This window comes from Copidosoma floridanum, unplaced genomic scaffold (assembly GCF_036245765.1).
Source record: "Copidosoma floridanum isolate Cflo_tuat_1 unplaced genomic scaffold, Cflo_Japanese_pri ptg000035l, whole genome shotgun sequence".
Lineage (NCBI taxonomy): Eukaryota > Metazoa > Arthropoda > Insecta > Hymenoptera > Encyrtidae > Copidosoma > Copidosoma floridanum.
Window position 1 is genome coordinate 3,964,287 of NW_028321912.1, and position 25,445 is coordinate 3,989,731.

The following is a 25,445-nucleotide window of genomic DNA, read 5'->3' on the forward strand; positions in this document are numbered from 1 at the left end:
CCCGCGTAGTGGCCGCGACTACAGCTGGCTCAGCGCGCTGCGTTGCGTGCAAGGAACCTCACTACGTTGGGCGCTGCATCACCTATAAACGAATGTCACCAAATGATCGGCATGGACTAGCCACCAAAAATCGATTGTGCTACAACTGTTTGCGAGAGGGCCACTCCGCGGGCAACTGCCCTTCTCCGATGTCATATCAGGCCTGCGGGGCACAACATCACACGTCCCTTCATGATGCCTGCGGAAAGCGAACAAACTCTTCCACCGATTCCAATAGGCCTCCGAAATTCCCTAAGCTGGACACACAACCCAGCGAGGGTCCCTCGAATGGCTCCGAGTCATTCTGACTAGGCCTTCTACCAACGGCAATCATCAGCGTGGGTGGTAGCACTGGACGTTCCGGAAGAGCTCGAGCCCTTCTCGATCCTTGTTCAGAGTCGACTCTTACAACCTTACGACTATCTCGAAAGTATGGTGACGGCTTAAGGAACTCTTCGATCGGGGTTGTTGGAATCTCGGGCGGTGTCATGAGCTCCTCATTGGCGTGCACGAAGCTAAGCCTTTCCGATGGGCAAAAGGTCTTTCAAGTTAACGCCCACGTGCTGCAGCATATCGGTCTGATTACTCCCTCCAGGAAGCTCAACTTCAATGCCGACGCGTTGTTCCATGGACTCAAACTGGCCGACCCAGACTTTTCGTCACCCAGACCAGTCGACCTGGTCCTTGGAACAGACGTGTATGGCCGAATTCTTCGTTCCGGCCTCGTCAGCCAAGGGAGCTTCATCGCTCAACGAACGATATTTGGTTGGACGATCACCGGAGCTCAAGGCAATCCCCCGGCTCCTACCACATCAAGCCTAGCAATGCTGCAGGACACGGGACTCTGGAGTGAGTGCCTCGTGGGACTAATGCAGCGGTATTGGGCGGTCGAAGAAATACCAAGTATAGTTCGAGTCTCTCCGGCTGATGCCAAGTGCGAAGCCTGTTACGCTCAGCACCACTCGAGAGACAGCAGTGGCAGATATGTCGTCCCTCTCCCTGTCAAAGAAGACTATATCGATCTACTCGGAGACGGCTTGAACCAGGCTAGAGCAGCCTTACACGCTGCACAGAGGAGAATGAAAATGGATCCTGACCTTCAAGAGCACTACGTGGCATTCATGAGCGAATACATCCGATTAGGCCACATGCGTCCAGTGTCGGAGCAGGAGATGGAGAACTGCCCTCAGAGGGTTAACTATATACCTCATCACGCCATCTGGCAGCGCAGTGACGGTGGGCGGCGCCTTCGCGTTGTTTTCAACGCCTCGAGCCCCACCTCAACGGGATACAGTCTGAACGACGCTCTCTATCCAGGGCCCAAATTACAAAATGACATTGTCAGTGTCCTCACTCGGTGGAGACTTTACCGAGTAGCCTTCTGTGCAGACATCAAGATGATGTTCCGTCAGATACAAATCCGAAAGGAGGACGTGCATTTACAACGAGTCATCTGGAGTCAAGGTGAAAATGAGCCGGAGACTCACTACGTCTTGCTTACAGTCACCTACGGAGAGGCTAGCGCACCTTATTTAGCGTTAAAGACTCTAACGCAACTGTGCGAGGACGAAGGAGCTGCCTTTCCTGAAGCAGTTGACGCTGTCCGCCGAAATCTTTATGTCGACGACTTCTTGACCGGCGCAGACGACGAGGACACGGCCAGAAAGCGTAGAGATCAACTGGTTCAACTTCTGAAGGCGGGCGGCTTCGTACTCAAGAAGTGGGTCTCAAACACGCCATCTCTCTTGCACGATTTGAAAGTCGAAGATTTACTGCGACCGAGTTGGCTTCACTTCACCACGGATGGTCCAGTGAATGAGTTAAGAATTGCTTGGGATCCGAGTGCCGATTGCTTTCGGTTTTCCCCCCCTGCATTCAACAAGAGCGATACACTGACAAAGCGTCGTGTCCTGGCTGAAGCGGCTCGGCTTTTCGACCCTGCTGGCTGGCTGTCACCCATTATTGTCGTGGCCAAAATGCTTATCCAAGACCTTTGGAGGGCGAAGCTAACATGGGATGAGCCACTGCCGGCATCTTACGCTAAGCGATGGGAGTCATTTCGCTCCAAGCTGTCTGACGTCTCTCTACTCACCCTTACTCGATGGCTTCAATCGTCCCCGGCCAGTTCGATCCAACTACACGCCTTTGCCGATGCCAGCAGAAGAGCCTTGGCGACGGCGGTCTACATCAGAGTCGAGCAGGAATCTGGCACGGTAAATGTGAGTCTTATCGGCGCGAAGACAAAGCTTTCTCCGATCAAAAGTCTCGTTCCATCGGAGCGACAGAATACACGGATGACTACTCCCCGATTAGAGCTGAGAGCTGCTCTTCTTGCTGCTCGCCTACTCAGACTCGTGGATGCGAGCTTGACGATCTTGGATTGCACGTACTACCTTTGGAGTGACTCGAGCACGATACTCAGCTGGCTACACTCCAGCGAGCCTGTTGGGAACGATCTTGTCGACAATTATGTCCATCACATTCAGGAACTCACAGCTCACGGTACCTGGCGCTACGTTCCCACCAGCGACAGCCCGGCTGACACCGCTACCAGGGGTGCGGAACCTTCGACTCTTCAACACAACACCCTCTGGTGGACCGGCCCGTCTTGGCTAACAGGCCCACCTTCTACGTGGCCCTCAACCTTACAGCAGCCGCCTTCTCCGACCGGTCACTACGACGGAGGCCGACACACCATCGCATCAACCACCTGCCTGACCATCTTGCAAGGAAGCCGCGATTTCATGGACGACTTTTCTAATTTGCTGCGCATGCTCCGAGGGCTCGTCAGATGCCGACGGTTCATCTTGATACTAAGAACTCGTATCGAGTGTAAGAAACTCATGACTGGTATCAGAATACCCAATTGCATGAAATCCGAAGCTCCAATCACGGTCGCAGAACTACAGCACAGTTTTCTTTGCTGCGCTAAACTTAGTCAAGTTCGTTACTTTGCTGCCGACATCAAGACCTTGAAAAATTCTCTTCCTGTCAAGATCTCGAGCCCCCTCAGCCGGCTAAGCGCCTTCTTGGACGATGAAGGCATACTACGAGTCGGCGGCCGTCTTCGTCACTCACCACTTGCTTATGAAGAGAAAAACCCACCAGTCCTGGATGCCAGATGTCCCTTGTCGAGGCTAGTTATCGACTGGGCACATCAGCGAGCCTTGCACGGCGGCTTTCGCTCAACGTACTCGCACGTCATGCGACGGGCTTGGATCGTTGGAGGAGCAGTGGAGATAAAGCGACGAGTTCATCAGTGCGTTGTGTGCTCGAAAGCACCAGCTCGACCCCTTCACTAATTCATGGCTCCCTTGCCGACAGCTCGCGTGACGCCCGCTCGGCCCTTCAGCCGCACTGGAGTAGACTACGCGGGACCTTTCTCCATCCTCCGATCCAAGGGTCGAGGTGCCAAGTCGGTCAAGGGATACGTCGCTGTTTTTGTCTGCATGTGGTCAAAGGCCCTACACCTTGAACCTGTTGGAGACCTAACAACAGCGAGTTTCCTCGGTGCACTCACTCGCTTCATAGGCCGCAGAGGAAAACCGAAGGAAATCTGGAGCGACAACGCAACGAACTTCCACGGGGCAGATCACGAACTCAAGCAGCTGATGGCTGGGGCCAACCACGACTGGGATTCAGTGGCTGAGAGTCTGGCTAACGAGGGAATCGACTGGCATTTCATTCCACCATCCGCCCCACACTTTGGAGGCTTATGGGAAGCTGGGGTTAAATCGATGAAAACTCATCTCCGTCGAGTGGTTGGAACTAGGCACCTCACTTTCGAGGAGTTTTCAACCCTGCTTGCAGAGATTGTAATGATTCTCAACTGTCACCCTCTGGGCCCGTTATCTGGAGATACGGAGGACTTGGACATGCTCACGCCAGCTCACTTTCTGATCGGAGGACCCCTTACTTCTCTGCCTGCCACCAACACTTCTGAAAACCTAGACTGCCTGACCCATTGGACACTTGTGCAAGGCATGCGCAACGCGCTGTGGCGCCGCTGGACCCTCGAGTATCTCAACACCTTGCAACAACGGACGAAATGGTCCCGGCCCCGTCCCAATCTCGCCGTTGGAGACGTAGTCCTCGTTGTGGATCCAACGCTTTTGAACTCTATCGGGAAGTGGCCACTGGGCCTAATCGTCGACGTCAAACCAGGACCAGGGGCCGTACCATATAACTTTTTTTTGCTTCACAGGCCTATGTTATAACATAGGCCGATGTACAGAAAAATAGTTATATGGTACGGATCCAGATGGGTCCGTCCGCGTCGTTCGGGTAAGAACTGCCTCGGGAGAGTACGTCCGTCCTATCACCAAGATTGCCCGGCTTCCCGTCATTGAGTGTGCTGATCACGCAACAGACGATCCTGGTCCGACCGGCACCGGGCTCATGGCGGGCGGCCAGGCTCATAATGGCCACAAATGAACCACGTGCAATCGTTCCTGGAACGAGGCGGGCGGTATGTTTGGTTTTCCCGCGCCACACGCCCACGCCAGTGCCACCATCGCAGCGACGGAGCCTGTCGAGACTGTAAAAGGAGAGTGCAGAGCTCCGCAAGAAGCAGAGAGAGAGCCAACAGCGTGTCAAGAGGAGAAGCGTCGTGATTTTCGATAATACCTATACCTTTAAGTTTATTAGTATTATCTTTGTCTCTCGAGGGTCGAGCGCGACCCTGTTTTGATTAGTGCTTCGGACGGTTTAACCACCTGTATAAAACACAAGTAAGTTTTTCAATAAAGTGTGTTCTGAGTTTCAATATAGGCGATCATTGCGCCCACGTGCATCTCATCCTCCCCCCACATCCGGCCAGCAAACTCAAGCAGATTTTAACAGCTTATTCAAGGTCTTTGCACATCTTGAGTGTTAATTTACTATCATATTGACTTGGTTCAACGGCCTTCCCTGTGCATAAACTTTTTAAAATTTGAACGGCCTCGGCCTTGTTTATGTTGTGACCTGGCTCACGGTCATAGACTACGGAGACGTAGATGGCGCTCTCCGTTCTCTGGTTTATTCTAGGTAGTGAGTCCGTTACCTGGTTAGGCACGGATGTGCCAGGTCAATCGGATATTCCTAGGTCAGTCGCTGGATGCCTGGGTCCTTGGTAATTGGAGCAAGTAGAATCCCGATGTGGTAAATGCCGAGTTTATCCCAGGAGATGATATTTGGGTATCCTGAACACACTTAGGAACGCGATTACTCACTTGAACTACCCTGATCGATCGCGAAACTACTACAGAGAAAATACTCGCCGTAGGTTTTTTGAGGGAGGCGCCAAAATAGAGCGTCGCAAGCTCTGCCTGGACAGAATCTCGATTCCAACTAACTCCTGCATGAAAATCCAATGCCTTTTATACCCTGCAAGTCGTGTCAAAAGTCACGTAGGCCACTTGTTCATCCTAGTTTGTCTTTGAGTTTCTCCTATTAAAGCTGTTGTTTTGAAAATCTCTTCAAAGGTATGAATGGCCGTAGACTCAAGACCAAGCTTGTTTTGGTTGAGGTGAGTCATGCCGGTAGTCACGCAAGCCACTTGTTCACTCAAAAGGCCCATTATTCTGAAGGTCAGGCTTGTTTCTGCTGGAAAGAGTCATGCCATCAGTCACGCAAGCCACTTGTTTATGTTAAGGGCCTCTTATTTTGAAGGTCAAGCCCGTTTATGCCTGAAACAAAATAAAATCGATTTCCGAATTCTCGGAAAGCTTAGAAATAGCTGGGAAGGTTCTTTTCTTATTGTTACACATGACCTTTTAATCTTCATCATCGCAATAATTATAAACTTTAATGTTTTCTATTAAATAGGTTTTAGTTTTGTGCCAGGCTAAGAGAGAGCGCTAGTGTAGCTTATATCTATGGATAGGATTATTTCCTAACATTTACTACACTACCGAAATACGGATCAATGCATGTATATGTATGTAGCAGATCGCACTGTCGCTCAGTTGGCTAGGTCGTGGGTCGTGGATCGGCAAGTGGGAGACCGCAGTTCAATTCCCGGCCAGTACAACTTTTTCGGGCCCGTACATCTGTGAATTTTCACAAGTGCTTTTTTTCACCACGCAATGCTCTTCGAGAAGGGTTTAGGCGACTTTCTCATAGCATAATTGGTGATTAAACGAACTAGTGAAGTTCGATCACAATTACATGAATGAGTTGCTCGAGGACATATGTAGTAGTACCACTCTCATCGCTAGGTGACGTCAACGTTCAGAGACAAGCGAGAAACTGATCTACAGGGGCTCCTGCCCCCCTCGCTTACGGCCATCCATCGTTGCTTCATTTAGTTTGGAGTTATGTGTATAGTGGGAGGGGACCTGGAAATGAGAATAAGTATTTCCCCTGTGTTTATCTGGATGGGAAATTATGTCCTCGAGCAACTCATATAATTGTGACCGAACTTCACTAGTTCGCTTAATCACCAATTGTATTTCATTTCCTTGCTCAAGGACATAATATATGTAGATGTTTAGAGCTTTTCTAGTTTTCAATCCAAAGCGTTTTTATTCTAAGTTAGATAATGTTTATTCTTATGTTTATTCTAAAAAGGTAGAAGATTTTTAGTGTTACAAACTATAAGTACTTAAAGAGATTACAAAATTAGTATCAGCTTAAGTTTATTTTTGAGCATTTAGTATGCCTAGTGCAAAGTTGTTGACTCGATCAACAATTGGTTTATTGTAAAATTTGTTAAGCACCTTGAAAGATTCGGACCAGTCTGCTGTGTTCTTGATAATGCTAATGTCCAGACCTGGGGCCTTTGCCTTGGATGTGGAGGCATGTCTGGTGTAGTGTGCTGTGAACTCCTTTTGTATACCAGTTTCAGAAAGATCTCTCGAGCCCATCGACTGATAGTTTGTGTGATGCACACTGTGTTATGTAGAGGATTCCATGAGATTAACAGCTCTTGGGTTTTTTCCACGGATGGTCTACGTCCTGAATACGTAATCCGTAACTGTTCTAGCCATGCAGAGTGTAGGCTTGTGAGAGTTTGGGATGATTGCTTGCGAGCAGTTACCACCAGCCTTGCATGTTTTCACTAGGTCCTTGATTGTGATGCCTATGCCGTTCTTCATAAACTTTATGCCTTCGAGTTTGATGAACCGGATTGATCGTATCCGAAAGGCTGTTCCTAGGGCTAAAAAGATGCAGCACTTGAGGGTTAATTTCTTCAGGTCCAACTCCTTGTTCGGTCCCCATATTTCCAACAAATCTAACACCAGCCCAACGTCCCAAGTCATGGCGTACTTTGAATCTATTGGGCGTAGCCTGAAGATCCCCTTGAAGAACCTATTGATGAGTGCTGATCCCGAGGTGTCGATACCATTGATCAAGGCGATGGCAGAGCACAGCGTATTGACGGATCCGTAGGCTGCTTCTTCCTTGTGTCTTCGTGTAAGGCATGAGACTATAACTGCCTCGCTGATTGTCAGTGGGTCATGATTACGCTTCTGGCAGAAATCTCACCAGAACCTCAAGGTCAAGTTATATTGTTTGATTGAGCTGTCCGCCAGTGAGGCTACCAGCATGTCCAACGTGTCCTCTGTTAGTCCCTGTCTCCGGTACACTTGCCTGATAAGATTCCTGCAGCCAGGGTAAGGCTGTGGGCCAGAGGATGGATCATAGATCTGTTGGGTGCAGATAATAAGTAAGGAGGGGTGGGGGTCCCCGGTGCATTACCTCACTTATCAGTAGTTTGTTAAACGTCAGGAACCAGGGTTGTCCTGGCCAGAAAAGAATCACCAAGATATCGGTGGTTGCCTCCTCTCGTACCTTTTTCAAAGTCCTCAACAACAACGCGAATGGGGTAAAGGCGTACCAGAACTCCTTAGTCCAAGATATGGTTAGCGTGTTGACTGCGACTGCTTTCGGATCTCTGTCCCAAGTACAATACCTGCTGCACTTGGTGTTTGCCCTTGATGCAAAAAGGTCGATAGAGGGCGTTTCAAATCGTGCCAGTATATCTTCGAAAGCGTAGTCTGCCAATTTCCATTCCGTGTCCACATTCGAAAGCCTCGAGTCCTCGTCTGCCAAGTTTTCTTTAGAGGCTACGTACTCTGCGAAGATCCATATGTTTCTTTCCATACACTATTCTCATATGTAACGAGTCAGATTATAAAGTTCTGGATGCCTAGTTTCTCCCATTTTTTTTATGTTAGCAAGAGCTGTAATGTTGTCTATGCGAAGTAGTATTTGTGTATCGTGGCGGTTATTTGCAAAGTACTAAAGTGCGAGGCAAGCCGCAAGTATCTCTAAGTGGTTAATGTGCTTTGTGCTTTCCTCATATGACGAGAATCCCTGAGATTTTCGCGTTCCGCAAACGGCCCCCCAGCCTGACCAAGAGGCATCTGAGAAGATTTCCATGTCGTAGGATGCGCATCTAAGTTTGTTTGTGTTGTGGTCGATCTGGCTCAGCCACCATTCGAGGTCTGTTATTGCCCCCGAGGACCAGTTGACCCACTTTTTAGACCTGTGGTTCACGTACCTCAAGGCTGATTGTTTGACCCGCTCGAGTTCTTTATAGTAAAGTCAGCTGTAGACGATGGCTGAGCATGCTGCGACCAAAACTCTGATTAGAGCCACTAGGTCCCTGACCCGAATGCTGTCCCAGCTAAGAGCTCGTATTTAGTCAGTCTTTATTTTGATTCGTTTTTCGTTAGGCAACTCTAGGGTTAATTTGTTGTAGTCAAGAATCAATCCTAAAAATTCCATTGCCTTCTTGGGGGTCAGTATGCTCTTTTCCCAGTTAATTATGAACCCCAACCTTTGGAGCAGGTTTAGTGTTAGCTGTGCGTAATGTGCACAAGTTCTTTCACCCTCAGCTAAGATCAACAGGTCGTCGAGATACGCCACCAACCTCACGCCCTTTGATCTCAAGACCGTAAGGACCGGTTTCATAAGCTTTGTGAAAATTCTTGGTGCTGAAGAGAGCCCGAACGGGAGGACTTTAAACTGGTAAAGCACATCGCGAAATTTGAAGCGAAGCAGTTGCCGGGATCTTTTGTGTATAGGGACCAGCAAGTACACGTCTTTAATGTCTAGTCTACACATATAATCCCCTCGTTCGATAAGGTTGATGGCCGTTCTGATGTCCTCCATCTTGGAATGTTGTTGCAGAATGTGTTTGTTTAAGCTCTTTAGATTAAGAATGAACCTATGTGAGCCGTCTTTCTTTTGACGTAGGAAATATGGTGATACGAATTGGCCCTCAATCCTTTCGCACTTTTCTACTGCCCCCGTTACCCACAACTTGTCCAGCGCCTCCAATACGTTTTCATGGTCTTTCTCAGATACTTGCGTGGCTGGGGGGGGGGCGTTTTGACAGGGAGGGGTGCTAATTAATTCAATTTCGTGGCCCCTTGTGATCGACAGCACAGCTTCGTCTGTGGTTATTTGGGGCCAATTGTTGGTGAAGTATTTCAATCTGCCTGCAATTTTTACCTGGGTTGTGTTTAGTGGCGTGGAGGCTGCGACTGGGTGTAGTACTTCTTGGACGGCTGCTGGCGAGGCCTGCTCTGATTTTTCCTGTATGATGATCGGTAATATGGCCTCTTGTTTTGGATAGGTCTATAGCCCCTCCTCCTTTGGCCCTTGAAAGTTGAGGGGCGCTTGGAGTTTAAACTTTTCTATGCGGTGGGTCTGGTTTGGACGGTGAGCTCCTTGGCCATCTTGTCTAACGTGCGTGCATTCTCGATGGTCATCTTCAAGTTGTCACCGAAGAGCAGGGAGGTGGACTCGATATTTTTCAGGACTTTCTGTATCTTGTCCTCATAGCGTCCTATTAGGAAGAGCTTGCCGGCTTGGTTGAGGTTATGGTACAGTTCAGTCTGCAGTTTTACTGCTGTCGATAGGTTGGCCAGCGTAACCTTACAGTCGAAAGGTTCACGCATGCAGTCGAAGACGTAGCTTAATGCAGCGGCTGTTGATGCCAGTACTGCACCCGCTAGGTTCTGATACAATCGGAAATGGTTGTCCTTCGACAGGGCCTTAACATTTAACTGTGCTGAGATCTTCTCATTGAGTTTCGGCACGCTTAGGTCAAAACTGGACAGAACCGGGGCTACCTTTAAAATGGCGTTGGTCTCGTTTTGGGAGAGAATGCCCTTCTTTGTTCATTCCTGGATTCGGTTGACGATGTCCTCCCTTACGGTCAGCTCGGGTCTTTTGGCTGCCGAAGTGTCTTCGCCCATAAAAAATCCAACCTCATCTTCCGCCACCTCTTCCTCTTCTACCTCAGCTTCTTCCCCTTCGTTCCTGTTGTCCTTGTTCTCCTTGTCATCGTCTACCAGGTATTGCACATCTAAGGGCAGAAACAGAGAGGTCGGGGATAGGTTAGCCTTTGTTGTCGACTTAAGAGTCGAAAATCGACCGAAAAGTATGGCTGTTGGCCTTAGCTCTAGGACTAAGACTCTTCCCTGCGCTCGAAACCAGCTGTGTATGCTAAGTTATCTGGCAGTAGGAGGTATCTGGAACATAAAGAAAAGGAGGGCCAAAGGGTGTTATACCTTTATATAAGAGATCCTTGTCGCTGTCGGTGATCTCCATGGATCTCCATGTTCTGATCTCGCAATGTGGCCTTGAGTTGGGCTGCCTTCTTCTTCCAGGCATGGAGTTTCGACCTGGCTTCTCCAGGGTCCATGGTGGTTGTCTTTTACTTGTTGCGTCAGCTAACGCCAAAAAAGGAATAAAGCAACGATGGATGGCGGTAAGCGAGGGGGGTAGGAGCCCCTGTTGGCTGGTTTCTCGCTCGTCTCTGAAATGAGAGTGCTACTACTACATAATATATCTTCGAGCAAGGAAATGAAATATAATTGCCTAATTTCTCCCCATCCTCTCCCAGTTATGGCAGGCCTCCCATCCTTCATTCCTTTCTTCCCCCAAGTGCTCAAGTATAGCACTATACTTACTACAAAAAAAAAAAAAAAAATGTATGTAGCAGATGGGAAATTTATATTTAGTATGTGTTAATTTGACTTTGATTCATTACATTATATAATCGAAGGAGTGAAACGTTATGTAGGCTTCTTCTAACGCGGAGCATGGGTAGTACGTATGAATAATTTGTATATTTTATGGCCTTCCAGGAGATGATCAGGAAGGAATAAGGACACGGTAGAAATGTTCTTGGTGTCAGCAATACTATAGTGTTTTCACACGTACTATTTTAGAAAGGTTTTTGGGTGCCCACGATAGGTGTACTCATCTTGAGCTCATAACGTCGATTCCTTTACACGAAGATTAGTTGTTCCCACTGTTGTCTTCTCGTTGATTCAACGGTGATTATTTTAATCACAAGATACTGGTCTATATGATCTTTGAAGAAAAAAAGTAAAAGAAATGTATTAAGTATATGGATGGAACAACGAAATTCAGGGTACAAGCCCAAAAGTCGTCCTTACTACATTCAGGCATATAAAGGTACCAAAAGCAAACAATAGAAGTACTCCAAAGTTAGAGCTAAATTTGTTGTTTGTTGAATTTTTCTAATCTTAAAATATAACACAAATTACGATAATAGACTAAGCAAGTCTTATTCAATGTAGGTCTATTCACTTGGTTTTGATAGAGTTACAGAAGAAGGACAGTGAGCTATAGGGTACGAGGCTCGTAGTAGGAGCCTACCACTCGCTATCGACTCCTAGCTGAAACTGCCGCTCTGTGCTAGTCCTCGCTCGCTCATCGCCTTGGTTTTCTCCCACTTGGTTCAATGCCTCTCCTTCTCCTATAGAGTGGGGAAATTCAGTTTTTATACTATATGAACGGAATTTTCTGTCATAAATAAAATTATGATTTGATTAAGAAAACTAGTTGCAAATGAAATAGTACGACGAAAGAAAATAATTATTTTTTTTTTTTATTAATGATTGTATATAGTTTTTAAGTTCTCAAAAAAGTAAACCCGTCGGTAAAAAATGTTTGGTGATTATTAAAATAGGAGTACAAGAAAAAATTCAAAAAGCATTAAATATAACTACATCATGAGCTCGACAGAGGAGCATGTTAACAATGTTACATTTACCTCTTTTGGAAAATCTCTACTTTGAGATGTATAGTCTTTCCCTAATAATTTCAGTTCACCTCTTTGTTTAAAGTCAAACTGAACAAGCGATCAAAAACTTCCCCATAATTAAAAGCCATAGCAACAGCGAGTTAATGCAGCTTAGGCTAGATTTTAATCATTTAATTAAAATATCCACCTTGATATCCACTCGATAAATAACTTATCAAACATATTCTAGTTGACATCGGAATTTTTTTTTTTTCTCAAGATTAGATAAATTTTAAAAAACTGTTAGCTAAAAAATATTCAACGCAAAAAATTTTGTATACTGTAAAAACAACACTATTTAATTTACTAGTTTACTAATTCTATTGTAATACTCGTTACGAAAAAATTTGGTGATCAAACAGTTAATACCATTTGTAAATAAAATAAGTACTTGTCGAAGTATGTATCATTAATAAATATTATTGAGTGAGCAAAGCGCATCTAATTGGTCAAGTATGGAGAAAATATTTTCGAATGCAGCTAGAATGTTAGTGTTTGCTTTAATAGTTGATGAATTTTAGTATGCCATGTCTAAATAATAGTCCAGCGAAAGCTGTGTATCATGCCTTATCTTACTAATATATAAAGCAAAGTCGCTAAAACCGTTGTAATCGCTAACCGCGAAAACTACTGGACCGATTTTGCTGAAATTTTGCACACTGGTTTATGATACTTCCTAGATGGATTTAGTATAGTTTTTATTTTAAGAAATTTAATAACAATAGCAATAAATAAGCTCAAAGTTTTGCAAAAATACGCCAGCTTTTCACTTTAGTTCAGTAAAATCCGCTAGGTGGCGTCGACATAAAATCAAAGCTACCTGCAACATAATTTAATAAGTGTGGTTATAATAGGCCGGAGCGTATCGATGGTGGTATAGTCGAGCTTCGGCAGCTCAACAAGCTGTTCAGAGAATGCTGTTGATAGTCCTGCAGCTGGATATCCCGGTTACGGACGACACTCTTCTCTAAGGGGAAAGGGACGTAAGTGTCCATTCACCTTGATACTCGACGAGGGCGATAAAAAAAAAAAAAAAATTAATTTCAACCGATGCCGTCTCTGCCACAATACCAGGAGACACATCTAGCCAGAGCACAATCTGCACCAACTCTTAAGAGTTGTGTGGCAGTCCCGCCATCCCACCTGGTGTTGTTAGAGAATTTTTGGCTACAAATGTAAGCAAGAGAAAACAGCTCTGAGGGGCACGGGCAGCCACAATGGCTACCATCTTGGTCGTCGCGTCCCCGACGCGCTTACCCACATGTTCCCGTTTAAAGATGAGCAATTGAGCAGTTGGTTATCCGGGGAACGACCCGAGACGAGATATTCTTTGGTCAGCAGCGTACCTTCCTCCATCACAGTCTCCGTACATCGAGACTCCCAGGGTAAGAATCAAGCAACCGTAGCCAGCTCTTCATCATCAGGAATAAGAATAGCCTGGAAGTTTCACCACTGGCGTTTTTTAGCACCCTTATAAGTATTTACGTTCCCTACTTAACCATCAATTTCATCAATTTTTTTTAGGATCCACCTAAGTGTAAACTACCTTGCCAACAAATACATTTTTATTACCATTTCCGGAAGCGATTCGTCGACTAAAAGACTATTTCAACTAAAGACGGGCACTATTAAACCAAGTCAGCTATTCACTGGCAAACGTCACCTGCGGAGTTGTTCTTCGCAAGGCTGGAAAACCCGGTGACCGACGACCCTATATTACCCTCTCGACTCTAAGCATTCAACCAGGAATCACTGATCCTTTCCAAGGTCTGCGCTGGGCAAACCTATAACAGCTATAAAGGAAAAAAACTTGAGCCAACGGGACAGCCTCCACTGGACAAGTATCACTAACCAATCGCCCCATCTAAGATCACCAAAACAACTGAATCTGCAATTAAAAAAAGGTGCTTTAGACACCAACGTCTTCGACGTTATACCGGGAGACGTTGGGAAAGAGCACTACAACTAGCCCCAAAGCTTCGGACTTTGTAATTTTTCTCCCAATCAGTCTGGGTCTTAAGCAACAGGCCAGAAAAGATCACCCTGACTGGGGTATCCAGACAGTCACAATTGCTGTTAACTGCAGTCAAGAAAGAGTTAACTTAAGAAGCTAACCGGTCTTTTTTAGGGCCATTGGACGTCTAACTACCTTGCCAATAAATGTATTAAAATTAACAAAAATGACTGAAAATAGCCTTCAAGGGTCATAAAAGTCATAAGCATACCAATAGTCGCAAAAGGGTATATTGGAAAGAAAACCTCAAATGTATCTAATGAATACAATTTGAGGCGTCAAGAAACTGACGCAGAAAATTTATCGAGATTGAAACAGCAGCGTCAAAATCGTCAACTAAAGAGTCCATTACGTGAGAGATCAGCTTTTCATTGTACCCTCACAGCAATCTCTGAAATCTCTAAGGATCTTACTTCAGATTTTTTAATGAGTAGAAAATGTATTTGTGTTTTTGTGGCAATAAAAATGTTGGGTTTAAGGTCCAGGACTTTGTTGCTCTGGTAATAAAATTGTGAGATATGAGAAAAAACAATTTTTTTTTAATAAAAATTTTTTGGGGGTTTAAAATCTTAACAGCTTTAAAAAATAACCCTTTTTGTGAATTACACAGAAGAAACTAAATCAACAACTTCTTATAGCCATCGATTATTTTATGGCATAAATTTTCAGCATAATTATTTTTTTGAATTTTTACACATTATTTGACCAAATAAACTATATAGATTCCGAAAAAATATGTTTTTAATAAGAAGATTTTTGTTCTGAAATGTATCGGGAATATGTGTAAAATTTTTTAACTAAAAATGTTTCACATTACATGTCAACACACTACGGTGTTTTATTTAGTAAGTCTCGGGCGAAGCCGAGACGGGGGGCTGCTAGTTTAAGTATAACTCACGTTATTCTAATGTCAAGCGCAATGAGGTTTCGTATTTAGTTTTCTATAATTATTTTTATTCGAATTTAATTTTTTCGAAGCTATTGACCACTACTGTCATGGACAGCTAAATGCAAAGCAACGTCGATTATTTTATACTAAATATTAGTGCCTTATTTACATCGACACTCGAAAACAAGGAACGTTCCTATAATTTATTTGTCATAACCTAGGTATTTTTTTGAAACTGCATAGAAAATATTTTTAAAATGTTTATAACACATCTTATAAAGTTATCGTTAATAAATTAATGTTCAATTTACTGTTGGACTAAAATATATCATAAAATTCATCATTAAATTACTAATCAAAAACTTATGAAAATGTCTTATTATTCATACATTCGATGAAAAGCCTTATAAATGGTTACTCATTTATTTGGAGAAAGTTTTAACCTCATCATGACAACTTGAAACGATAAAAATACGTTGAATACCGTCAATAGTTCTTTTTTTTTAAATTGTTTTTTAATAACCTTGTGAATGTGTAAGTTAAATTTCAAAAAGAGCAATCAAAGTAAAAAAGTTTTTGCAATTCATCGCGTAAAAATGCGTTGTGCTGCCATACAAACGGTAGACAGTGCTCTCTTTTACGTGATAGCATATAGGCCGATAAACTACATACTCATGCTTTGATGTACATATTTTGGTCAGTTGAAAGTTATTATTTTTTTTATTCGCAGAAAATCCAGCTGTGTTATATTAATTTAGCAACTGTAGAGCACGAACATAAGATGAAGTTTTAAAACTAATGTAAAAAAGCTTTTCACGTATCATCTAGATTTTGTACGGTATTTCATACGGTATGATTGCATGTTATTACAAAAGTCACAGAGAAATATTAAAGTAATTGTGTATCCCGAATTCCTGTCGAGAAAAAAATTTTTTTAATTGTAAAAGAAGTTATTTTTAATGAAAAAGCTACCTTTTCCCGCATTATTCTCTTAAAATAAAGACGGAAGCAGGTGACAAAAAAGAGGGAGAAAAAATTTGTGGAAAATCAGTGCCATTTTTGTGAAACATACCACACAACTTTTTTATACGTCGTAATTTTCTAGCTCTAAATCTCAATCTCCCACTCTCTTACTCCTGCCACCCGACGAACTTTTTACAATTCACGGACGTAATGAATGCAAACGAGAGAGAAAAATCCAGCTCTTCGAACAAGCGCGATTCCCGATAACTTGTGGGGGAAACGAGGGTGGAAACAGGGGGTGGTATAGTATAGATGATATTGAGAAAAGGTAGAGACCGAGTGGCCTAATTTCTGACGTATAGATAATAATTTTTTCTTTTTTACCCTGCCCTAACCAATAAAAAAAAAAAAAAAAAAAAAAAAAAAAAACAACTAGAGTAGCAGATTAAAAAAATTAAGTTTCAAAGTAAAAAGCGCTACTAGGTGCCCTACTGGTAATGATTTTGTGTTAAAATATATTTCAAATTGCGATTTCCAGTTTTAAAAAAATCGATCATCAATTAAATTATAAGAGTATATTATTTTGTATTGAACCATTTTAACTTCTAATAAAAGTTATCAATGTGAACTAATAAGTTACATTTACGGATTATTTTTGTTTTGTAAAATCTTTTGATGTGTCCCTTAATATAGTATCTTACATTACAAACTGAATACAAGTATGTATAAGTTATTTTAATAATTTAATGAAAAAAATTTAACTAAATCAAAACAAGAAATTATTTACTATCGTTCATAGTTATGGCTACATAAATGATTAAAAATAATTTTTTTATTAAAAGTTAGTTTTTCTTCAAATTCAAAAATCAATGGTAAATTATTATAAAGTTGCTATTAAATCATTATTACGTTTTATCAACCCTTTGTAAGAATATGATAAGTACTTTCATGATTTTAGTGAAAAATGAACTTTTCATCCCCTATAAGTCCCACTGTTTAGATGATGCATCTTTAACATTTAACAAATCGAAATCACTAAAAGATTGAAAAAAAAATTTTTGAAGTAATTAACAAAAACAAATTATGCCTTCATTTTTATTAAATTTCAAAGATCACTGTTAAACAAAAACTTCGTAAAAATTATCTCAGTTAAAAGATAAAAGAATTCATTTTCTAAATCCTCTATAATTAAAATAAAAAAAAAATTTTTTGACCGAGTAGCCTTATTGAAGTAGCCCTTCAGGAATTGCTCAAAAAAATTTTTTATTTATATTCTCATGATTATTTAGAAGAGAAGCGTAGATGTAAGGCCATTAATTAATTGACATATCCAAAGGTAACATCCAGAAAAAGATACTTTCTACACGCCCATGTGCAACAGTCCAATACATTCACTCTTTTTGATCCAGGAAAGAGAGACAAGTACACAAAAATGCACCTTTCAATCTTCACCCGTCATACAAAGAGGAAAAAAAAAAGAAAGAAAGAAAGGAGAGAAAAAATTGGCCATCGTGCATCTTGGCTGCAACAGAAGAAGCAGCAATACCAGAAAACGGCGGAAGGAAAAAAAAACCCTGCGTTTGAAATCAAAGAATTCGGCTGGTGGGCTTTCAACGTAAAATCGTCGGCCATTGGGGTATTAAAAAAAAAAAAAAAATAAAAAAAAAAAAAAAGAAAATTCTCACCGACATTATAAGGGGAAAAGAAAAAAACGGAAGGAATCGATTTCCAGCTCGGTAGAGCACGACAAAAGGAAGGATTTTGAATCAAATGCGTGCCACAGAGACAGTGGCCGGAGGGCGGGGAGGAGAGCAAATTCATCTCACGGTCCCTCTGCTACTCTCAGCGGAGGACGAGCGAGACGTACGTATATCCTCGCAGTCATTTGGGGAATCAGTGTCGGAGCAAACAAACTTGCTCGGCGTGCTCTCGAGTACCGAGTCCGATGACGACACCTTGTCAACAACTGGGACCTTGGAAACCCTCTCCTATTCTTTTTTTTTTTTTTTTTCAGCCGTACCTTCCACATAAATATTCCGCGATCACGAGGGGCTGAGCTTTTTATACGCTTCCTGATGAGGGACGGCCACCAGGTTTTCCCATTTCTATTAATTGATTCGATTCTAATGCATATTGATATTTGCCGTGGCACGGGGAACGAGATTTTTTCCAGGGTGCGGTGGTCAAACATCAATGGGATCTCAGCTTTTTTTATCGTCATCAGGTCTGTTTTAGATTTCAGGAGAGTTTGAATTCTTTTTTTTTCTTCTCATTTTACCGTAGACTTTTCTGACGACATCAGTTTTCGAGGTAGTGGAAAAGAGTTGCCAGACCCATCGTTCAAATTTGGTAATTAGTAATAATGAATGAAATTCACTACTAAGACTTAACAATACCCGAATGCAGATGGGTCTCACCTTAACCAAGTCAGACGAGTAGGTATAACATCAACACCGTATTATCAGGTCATACTAAGTGTAAAAATATCAGCTTTTACACCCAATGTACAAAGCTTAACTTCTTGCACCTACAACCCAGGGGATGCAAAGTACCCGATTTAAGCGTATTGTGATGAGATACAAGTTTTCGTATAGTTGTAGGAGTATGAAAATCCTCAAAATCTAAGAGTGCATAGATCTACGAGTAAACAAGTACCATCACGAAATTCACGTTTCTACCGATATTTTATTATGCACCATAATGATGTAAAGTATCTTGCCGCGTTATTTAATTTTTCTTGTAGTATTTTCGTTAGGTATTATCTATAAAAAGTTATGAAAATTATACTCAGAAGTAAAAATGTTAAGATTTCGTGGGTAAAATATACTTATAGTGAGTATACGTTTACCGAGGCGAAAAAATAAGTGAAAATTTTGTGGGCAACATTTTGTTATCTGTGAATTGTGCAGTGTGTTTACGGGATATAAAAATTGATAAAACAAAAATATTAGTTGTCAATTATAAAAGGCAATCACAATAACTTAGATCACGTGAACTCATTCAAAAGGGGGCCAATACCCGCACATACGCTCTGAAACAGTGGTACTTATAACTGTCAAATCTATATAAGAACCTCGGTAAGAACAGATGATGAGAAATATAGTCGAGGCTGCACATTGTCAGCTACAATCGTTTTTATGACTTGCTCGAAGTATCTGTGGTTGGTTGTTTGTTATAGTTTCTATTTTTTTTTTTTTTTTTTTTTTTTTTTCCCAACAATAAACCAGTAGAGTAGAAACATAGATGAAAAAATTTTTAGAAGAAATATTAATTTTTATTTATTATTTTTTTTTTAATACTTACATGCATAGTACAACAATTAAATAGAAAAAACTGCATAATCGTAAAGTTTTAAGCCCATAATTAATATAAAATTGTAAGCAAACAACAAGCTTACTCCGTAAAAGATGACAAAAAAAATTAGAAATGTTTTATAAAGTAAGATCCATCATAATATTCAAATAAATGCCTATAATATCTAGTCTAAATAATAGAACAGAGTCAACAGAGCTAAAGACCACTGCTTGCGACATCTACCATACAAGCTTTCAACCCGACACGTTTGTGATCAATAGCTTACGCGAGGAAAGTTTGGACTTTTGCTTCCTGATGGCGATACTGTGTTACTTTATAGAAGATTTTGTTTAACTTAATTTAATAAAACAATGTATTTCACATCGCTATTTCTTTGTTAATATTAGGTGTATACGTACTTGGTATAATGATGCTATGACAACTTACTATCAATTTTTTAACTTTACGTGAACAAACGTACAACATAAACAATAAAACTTAGAGCTTAAAGTATCTCTCAATGAATAAAAAAAGTATGATAGAATTTTTTTTTAATTTTTTACGTTTTTTAATAAATTTTGTGCCAATTACATAAATGTCTTCAACTTTTAACAATTTTCGAGATAAAATCTTTCTTCGTTGCGAGTAAACAATTAAGAATGTTACATGCAATGTTTTTCTAATTCTCATAGTTCTCCAGTTCGAAATTCGCAAAGTTTTAAAATAGTTATCGTATCTTGTGGTGCATGTCACCAAGTGGGAACTCTATTTTTTCTACTGAGTCTGTAATATTTGTCCAAAGAAAAAAAAATAAAAAAAAACAAAACAAAGCAGAAAAAAAAATTATTTGAGATTCTTCTGCGGAATATATTCATGGATATCGACACCTCAAGCTTATTTACGCCGTTTTCACTAACTTTTTTATAGTTTTGAATGTTACCGTGTAGATTGTTATGATTTATTGTTTAAAAATTTATTGAATCACATGCTCGTATAAAAGAATTAAGGGCAGGAGTACATTATATCACAACATATGAGGTATCAAGAGTTGGATCTTCTAGAAAAAAAATGTTTTTCATGACTTATTTTTAATTTCGGTTGAGCTGAGTTTTCTATCAAAACAATTTTGTAACGTTTTGAAGTCTTATCTTTTATATCTATACCAAAAATTCTCCTTATTTGCTTGATTTTGTACGTGCATTTTGTTTGAATGTATACAAATTCAAACTAATGGACTCCTTAACTTTTCAGTAAATTTGTAAACAAAATCCCTCAGTGTATCAATTTGTATGTACAATTTATTCAACGAATTTTTTTTTTATAATTATAAAATCTTCTAAGCTCTTATGTCTGCTTAGCAGTTGAAAAATAATTATTTGTACTTCTTTAGATAAATAAAAATTTTTCCAGAAATCTGCTTTCTCCTTAGTATTGTTTTCAAAGTCAATTAACTAATAGCTGCTTTTTGCTGCCATAAATATTTATTACCCCTATATGATAAAACTTTTATCGACAGCTTTGCTCTTACTCACAGTCGAACTCACGCAATTCAAAAGTTTTTGTTAACACCGCAAGCTTACGCCACCTATACAAGTTTGAGTGACTGCTGTTTATCTTAAATATAAAATAAGTGGACCATTATTTTTTATCCAATTACATTATACAGATAAATTGAGTACGTAAACAGAATTTTTATTAAAATTAATCATGCATCGCTCGGAAAATAGAAAGCTTTTGAATTTTCATACATGCCAAATTTTGTTTGATCAATAACTAAAGCTTGAACGTAGTTGTAGGTGCTGAAGCACTGTAGAGAAATTTTTAGGTTGCAAATGGATTTCGAATCATTAAGTCTAGATAATAGTTTAAATATGTAGAACAACATAAGTTGAATATAATACTGTAAATTTGTTATATTTTTTCATCGATTGATTTAAATTTTTTGTTAAAATGTGCGATGTGTCCAACCGGAAATCATTCTGTCATGGAAGTAAAGGAAAATGGTTGAAGCCTCTCAAATTATCAAAGTATTATTTCCATTTTATATTGAATTCTTTGATACTTGCACGTATATTTTATGCACGAATTTTTTCGCATGTCAGATACGTGTATATTGTAGTAAGATTTCTATCGAGTGATTAAGAATCTTGTTCTTAAGAGGTTATTATTTTAAAAATAAACGATACTAAATAATATTATCTATATGGGATCAAGAATACTTAGTGTAGTTCATAACTATCGTTATAAAATAGCAGTAAAACAGTAATAGTTGAGTTATCCATAACACATTTTAAGTAAATGTGAGTAATATTTATACTTGAAAAAATTTATATTACAGATGGGAACTTCCACTACCCAGTTCAAAACCATATTGGGATGGAGTTTTCAGTGAGATTGAGAAGCGAAATAAAAAAGTAAGAGACAATTTTAATTCCTTTCCACTTTCCAAACCCCTAGCTTCGTCTATTAAAACTCAGCTTCCTAGTAAAAATGTCAAATTTGAGATTTCACCACCTACACCTTCACGTAGAACACACCAACCACACATAAGATTCGAGTATGATAATCATGCTGGATCAAATGGATTTGAGAATACTAAATATAGCAACATTACAAATAATGATTTCCTCGAGGCTACCAAATCGTCCATAGTCAGTTTAAAAAAACCCGAAATAATTTCACAGCCAAAAAAGTTGAAGGTATTTTCCAAGAAATCATGTCCATACCATGGAAAAAATACGGTAAAATTACCAACTATTTTAAAGGAGGATAAAATTATTTGCGGTCATTACAAGGTATCTCAAAGCGAATCAGACTTAGTTTCTTCGTCGTCACTGCCCCCTGAAGATATCACTTGTAAAACAACTAAGAAAGCTCCAAAGCTTGGTAAAGCTAGTCTTTTGCCAAGTTTTGCAAAACCTGTATCAATTGATAGCTCAGATAGTAGCAAAAATTCTTTTGAATACGACAATGACGATGTGTGGAAGGCTCGTGACACCAAAGTTGAGAAAAAGGACTTCCTGCAAGTGCCGAATTTGTACGTCGCAAGCTTACATCCAAGCTTTAAGAAACTTTTACCTGATAAATCTTTTAATCATGACAATTATGTCACACGGGATTTTTCAGTTGAAATTCCAGAGAAAATTTCAAGTAGTAAAAAAAAAAATAATACGGAAAAACTAGAAGCCGGTATGGTAAACATGATAAATGGAGAAAAAAAGGAAAGTTTTAATTCTAAAAAATTACATGTTCATAAAGTTTTAGATGTAATAAAAAAAAATAATGATAAAGGATCAACTAAAAAAAATGGCAAAATTTCAAGAAATGTTCATGCACATGAGTTGGCTAAAAAATCATTTGATACTGACATAAATTACAAGAAAATCGAGTGCCAAGATAGAAGTACTTTTTTTTATTCTCAAGAAGTGCAAAAGAATCCAAAACTAATCACAGATAACTGTACAAACATGAGTTCGATGACGATTCGGTCAGCGTCACGCAGTACATCTGGGCTGAGTCTCGATTTTCAAGCCAACGACGAGCTAGTCCCATCGTTATTTGTATTGCGAGAAATTCCCACTGCCAAAATTTTTCCTCGAGCCTACTTTGATAAGTGCTATGCTTGCCTTTACAAGCCTTTTGAAAAAGAAATAAGAAAGAATCGTAAGCTGTCACTTGCTGCACTTAAATTTGCTGAGGACGAACCTCAAGTATTCAACGTTGTTGGGTCAAGCAGTTGTTCTGACTCTGAAGAACTAAAAAGTATCTTCTTTTACAGTTCTGAAGATTACAGTCACCTCATTGACTTGCCAATAATCAGTAAGAATCAAGATGATGTTGATGAAGAAGACATCTCTGACAAATTTGACTCCCTCAATGATCCTCAAAAAGTGGTAATTGACACCAACTTACTGTCTCCTGTAAGAAACGAAGTCTCGTCACCAAAACACGCTATTTTTCGATCCAAAGAACATTCACTTTCTGCCCAGTCATCAGACCGATCCAGATCCTCAACTCCAAGCAATCAGAGTTCCGATTTGGACGATGACCAAGCTTTGGAAAACAAACTGCCTACCTCAAAATACACAGCACCTTGTCACGCACCAGTTGTGTGGCGTCCTAGCTTTGAACCATTGAAGGCTCTAAAATTGAAGAAAGCCACATCTCTGAGAGAACGAGCAGCTGCTTTGGTTGCAAAACCTAGTGAAGACAGTGATAGTGATAGTTACGAGAAAGCCAAGGAATTCGCCGATACGCAAGTGAATGAAGATAAAGAGGTAATTAAAGATTTTAAACAAGTAAAAGAGAAGAAAAAGAAGCCCAAAAAGCCGCTGGTGAGAATCAAAACTGCTACGGAAAACATTGCTAGATTGGTCTCCTCTGTGGATGAAAATCAGGGGAGAGATACAAAAGTTCTCAAGAAAGCAAAGACAACATTCGATTTGATAAAGTACAAATCAGATGAATCGTCGACTGATGAGTTGGAAGACGAAGAAGACATTTCAACGATTCCAAAGAATCAAACGAATGAAGAAGTGCAGGAGGAACAACTGCCTTGCTTTGACGTAATACGGATACATCAAGCAGATTCTCCACTACCACCAATCATGACATCAGAAGATATTATGAGAATAACTAAAAGTTGTTTACAAAACTCTTTTGATCCGAATGATCTCATCGAAAAACTTTCCAGCGAATACGTTAAAAGAATCAAAGATCAATGTGAAAATGTAGACAAAGAAGAAGATATCAAGTCCATAAAATTAGGTCTTAGATTATTCCAAGCATTACTTAATTCTAGATTTTATCTTAGACCCTCTACCTTTAAATCTGACCTTGAATTTAACTACAAATATCCCATCCTTACCAACTCCTTTCACCCAAAGGTCCCTCCATCCACGTCTCATGAGCTGATAGCTGACATTTTGAGTATACCAAGGCACCATCCGGACCATCAGCGAACCAGATCTAGTTTTGATAATCTGGTCTACACCAAAAATGATGATGAATCTATTAGATCATCTGGAATGAGCGTATGTTACCTTGAGTTCAAAATTTTTTAATTTATATCTGTACTAGCGATATAGAACGTTAATTTTTAATTTTTCATGTGATTAAAGGTACACCCACCCACACCTCAAAAATTGGTGCAAAATGCTGATAAGTCTTTTTATAGAGAATTGGTAAATCCATATGCTTTATTTTTGAAAAAGCCACGGAGAAAGGTATGAGTTAAAATGTCTTTATAACCTTGTTTGCCAAATACAACAATCAGTTTACCATCAATCATTCATAAAAACAATTTTTCTATTTTATGTTTTTTTTTCATTATTTTCAAAAAGGTTGTAACGTGGCGACCTCTGTGCGAAAAGGATTTAAAAGGATACGACCCTGAGGCCACTTTGGAAATGCGAGCTGCGAGGCTACTAGACAAAATTTGTCGGGAATTTTGCGAGTGGCTAAAGCAACTTGGCGGTGATGAACAAATTATAGATGAGGAGACACTCAAGGATATGTTTACGATCAATTTTACAGCGGAAGCCTGCAAATCCACTCAGGTATTTAAGTATTGATACTAAACAGGTGATAGATACTGGATGAAATTATTTCTACGTCTATACATTCGTTTCGTGTAGCAATTTAAAACATCGCCACCTTCAGGGGAAAATATGTCGATACTAACAAGAATACACAGTCTCTTATGGACAATGATCTGGTACAAGCGTTTATTTCAATAATAATATATCCTTAACAGTTGACATAATTTCTTTGGGTATTGGGTATACTTCTAATCGGGAAAATACCTATGAAAGAGTGCATTAAAAAAATTGTCTACTTATATGCTTGTATTTCATAAATGTGTATTATGGTTTTTCTTGAAATCAGCACATTAGAAAATAATATTTATTATGCTTACTCATACGTTACATCCATTTCATACTAGAAATTTACTGTTTTTTCGTATAAAAAAAAATAAAAGTATTAATTGCTATGAGTATGCTCTTGAGACTTAAATAACTGATTTTATTTGTTAAATATATATTATTATTATTAAAATAAACACTTGTAATATATCATTGTCTATAAGATGCTATGTATTTTTGCTAGTTAGCATTGAGTGGCATTGACGATTGACATTTTTTCCCCTGACGATGGCGCTGTTACAAACTGTGGCACGAAGCGAATGCCTCACT

At 40.2% G+C, this 25,445-nt stretch overlaps 3 protein-coding genes across 3 annotated transcripts; 2 read left to right on the forward strand and 1 right to left on the reverse strand.

The window, feature by feature from the left end:
• Window positions 1-527: 527 nt before the first annotated feature.
• On the forward strand, window positions 528-3,341 carry LOC106637678 (uncharacterized). Its single transcript, XM_089597774.1, has one exon. The coding sequence runs from the start codon at window positions 528-530 to the stop codon at window positions 3,339-3,341; it is 2,814 nt and encodes a 937-aa protein (XP_089453900.1).
• A 3-nt stretch (window positions 3,342-3,344) lies between these two features.
• Window positions 3,345-4,582, forward strand: LOC149373217 (uncharacterized). The gene is made up of 2 exons (XM_089597775.1): window positions 3,345-4,214; window positions 4,409-4,582. Exons 1-2 carry the CDS (start codon window positions 3,345-3,347, stop codon window positions 4,580-4,582), a joined length of 1,044 nt encoding a protein of 347 aa, XP_089453901.1.
• A 2,077-nt stretch (window positions 4,583-6,659) lies between these two features.
• Window positions 6,660-18,178, reverse strand: LOC149373218 (uncharacterized). The gene is made up of 11 exons (XM_089597776.1): window positions 17,978-18,178; window positions 17,784-17,930; window positions 10,548-10,709; window positions 10,191-10,457; window positions 9,675-10,106; window positions 8,807-9,567; window positions 8,376-8,512; window positions 7,723-8,099; window positions 7,510-7,643; window positions 6,976-7,464; window positions 6,660-6,912 (listed from the first exon to the last, which is right to left on the reverse strand). The coding sequence occupies exons 1-11, from the start codon at window positions 18,176-18,178 to the stop codon at window positions 6,660-6,662; spliced, it is 3,360 nt and encodes a 1,119-aa protein (XP_089453902.1).
• Window positions 18,179-25,445: the final 7,267 nt, after the last annotated feature.

What these genes read in the sequence shown, in the direction of transcription:
- LOC106637678 (XM_089597774.1), top strand. Translation starts at nt 528, where the DNA reads ATGAGCTCCTCATTGGCGTGCACGAAGCTAAGCCTTTCCGATGGGCAA.
- LOC149373217 (XM_089597775.1), top strand. Translation starts at nt 3,345, where the DNA reads ATGGCTCCCTTGCCGACAGCTCGCGTGACGCCCGCTCGGCCCTTCAGC. An exon ending in TCAAACCAGGACCAGGGGCC is followed by an intron (nt 4,215 to 4,408) that starts GTACCATATAAC and finishes ATCACGCAACAG; the next exon opens with ACGATCCTGGTCCGACCGGC.
- LOC149373218 (XM_089597776.1), bottom strand. Translation starts at nt 18,178, where the DNA reads ATGACGATAAAAAAAGCTGAGATCCCATTGATGTTTGACCACCGCACC. An exon ending in CCAAAAGACCCGAGCTGACC is followed by an intron (nt 10,107 to 10,190) that starts GTAAGGGAGGAC and finishes GCCATTTTAAAG; the next exon opens with GTAGCCCCGGTTCTGTCCAG. An exon ending in ACAAACTACTGATAAGTGAG is followed by an intron (nt 7,644 to 7,722) that starts GTAATGCACCGG and finishes TCTGGCCCACAG; the next exon opens with CCTTACCCTGGCTGCAGGAA.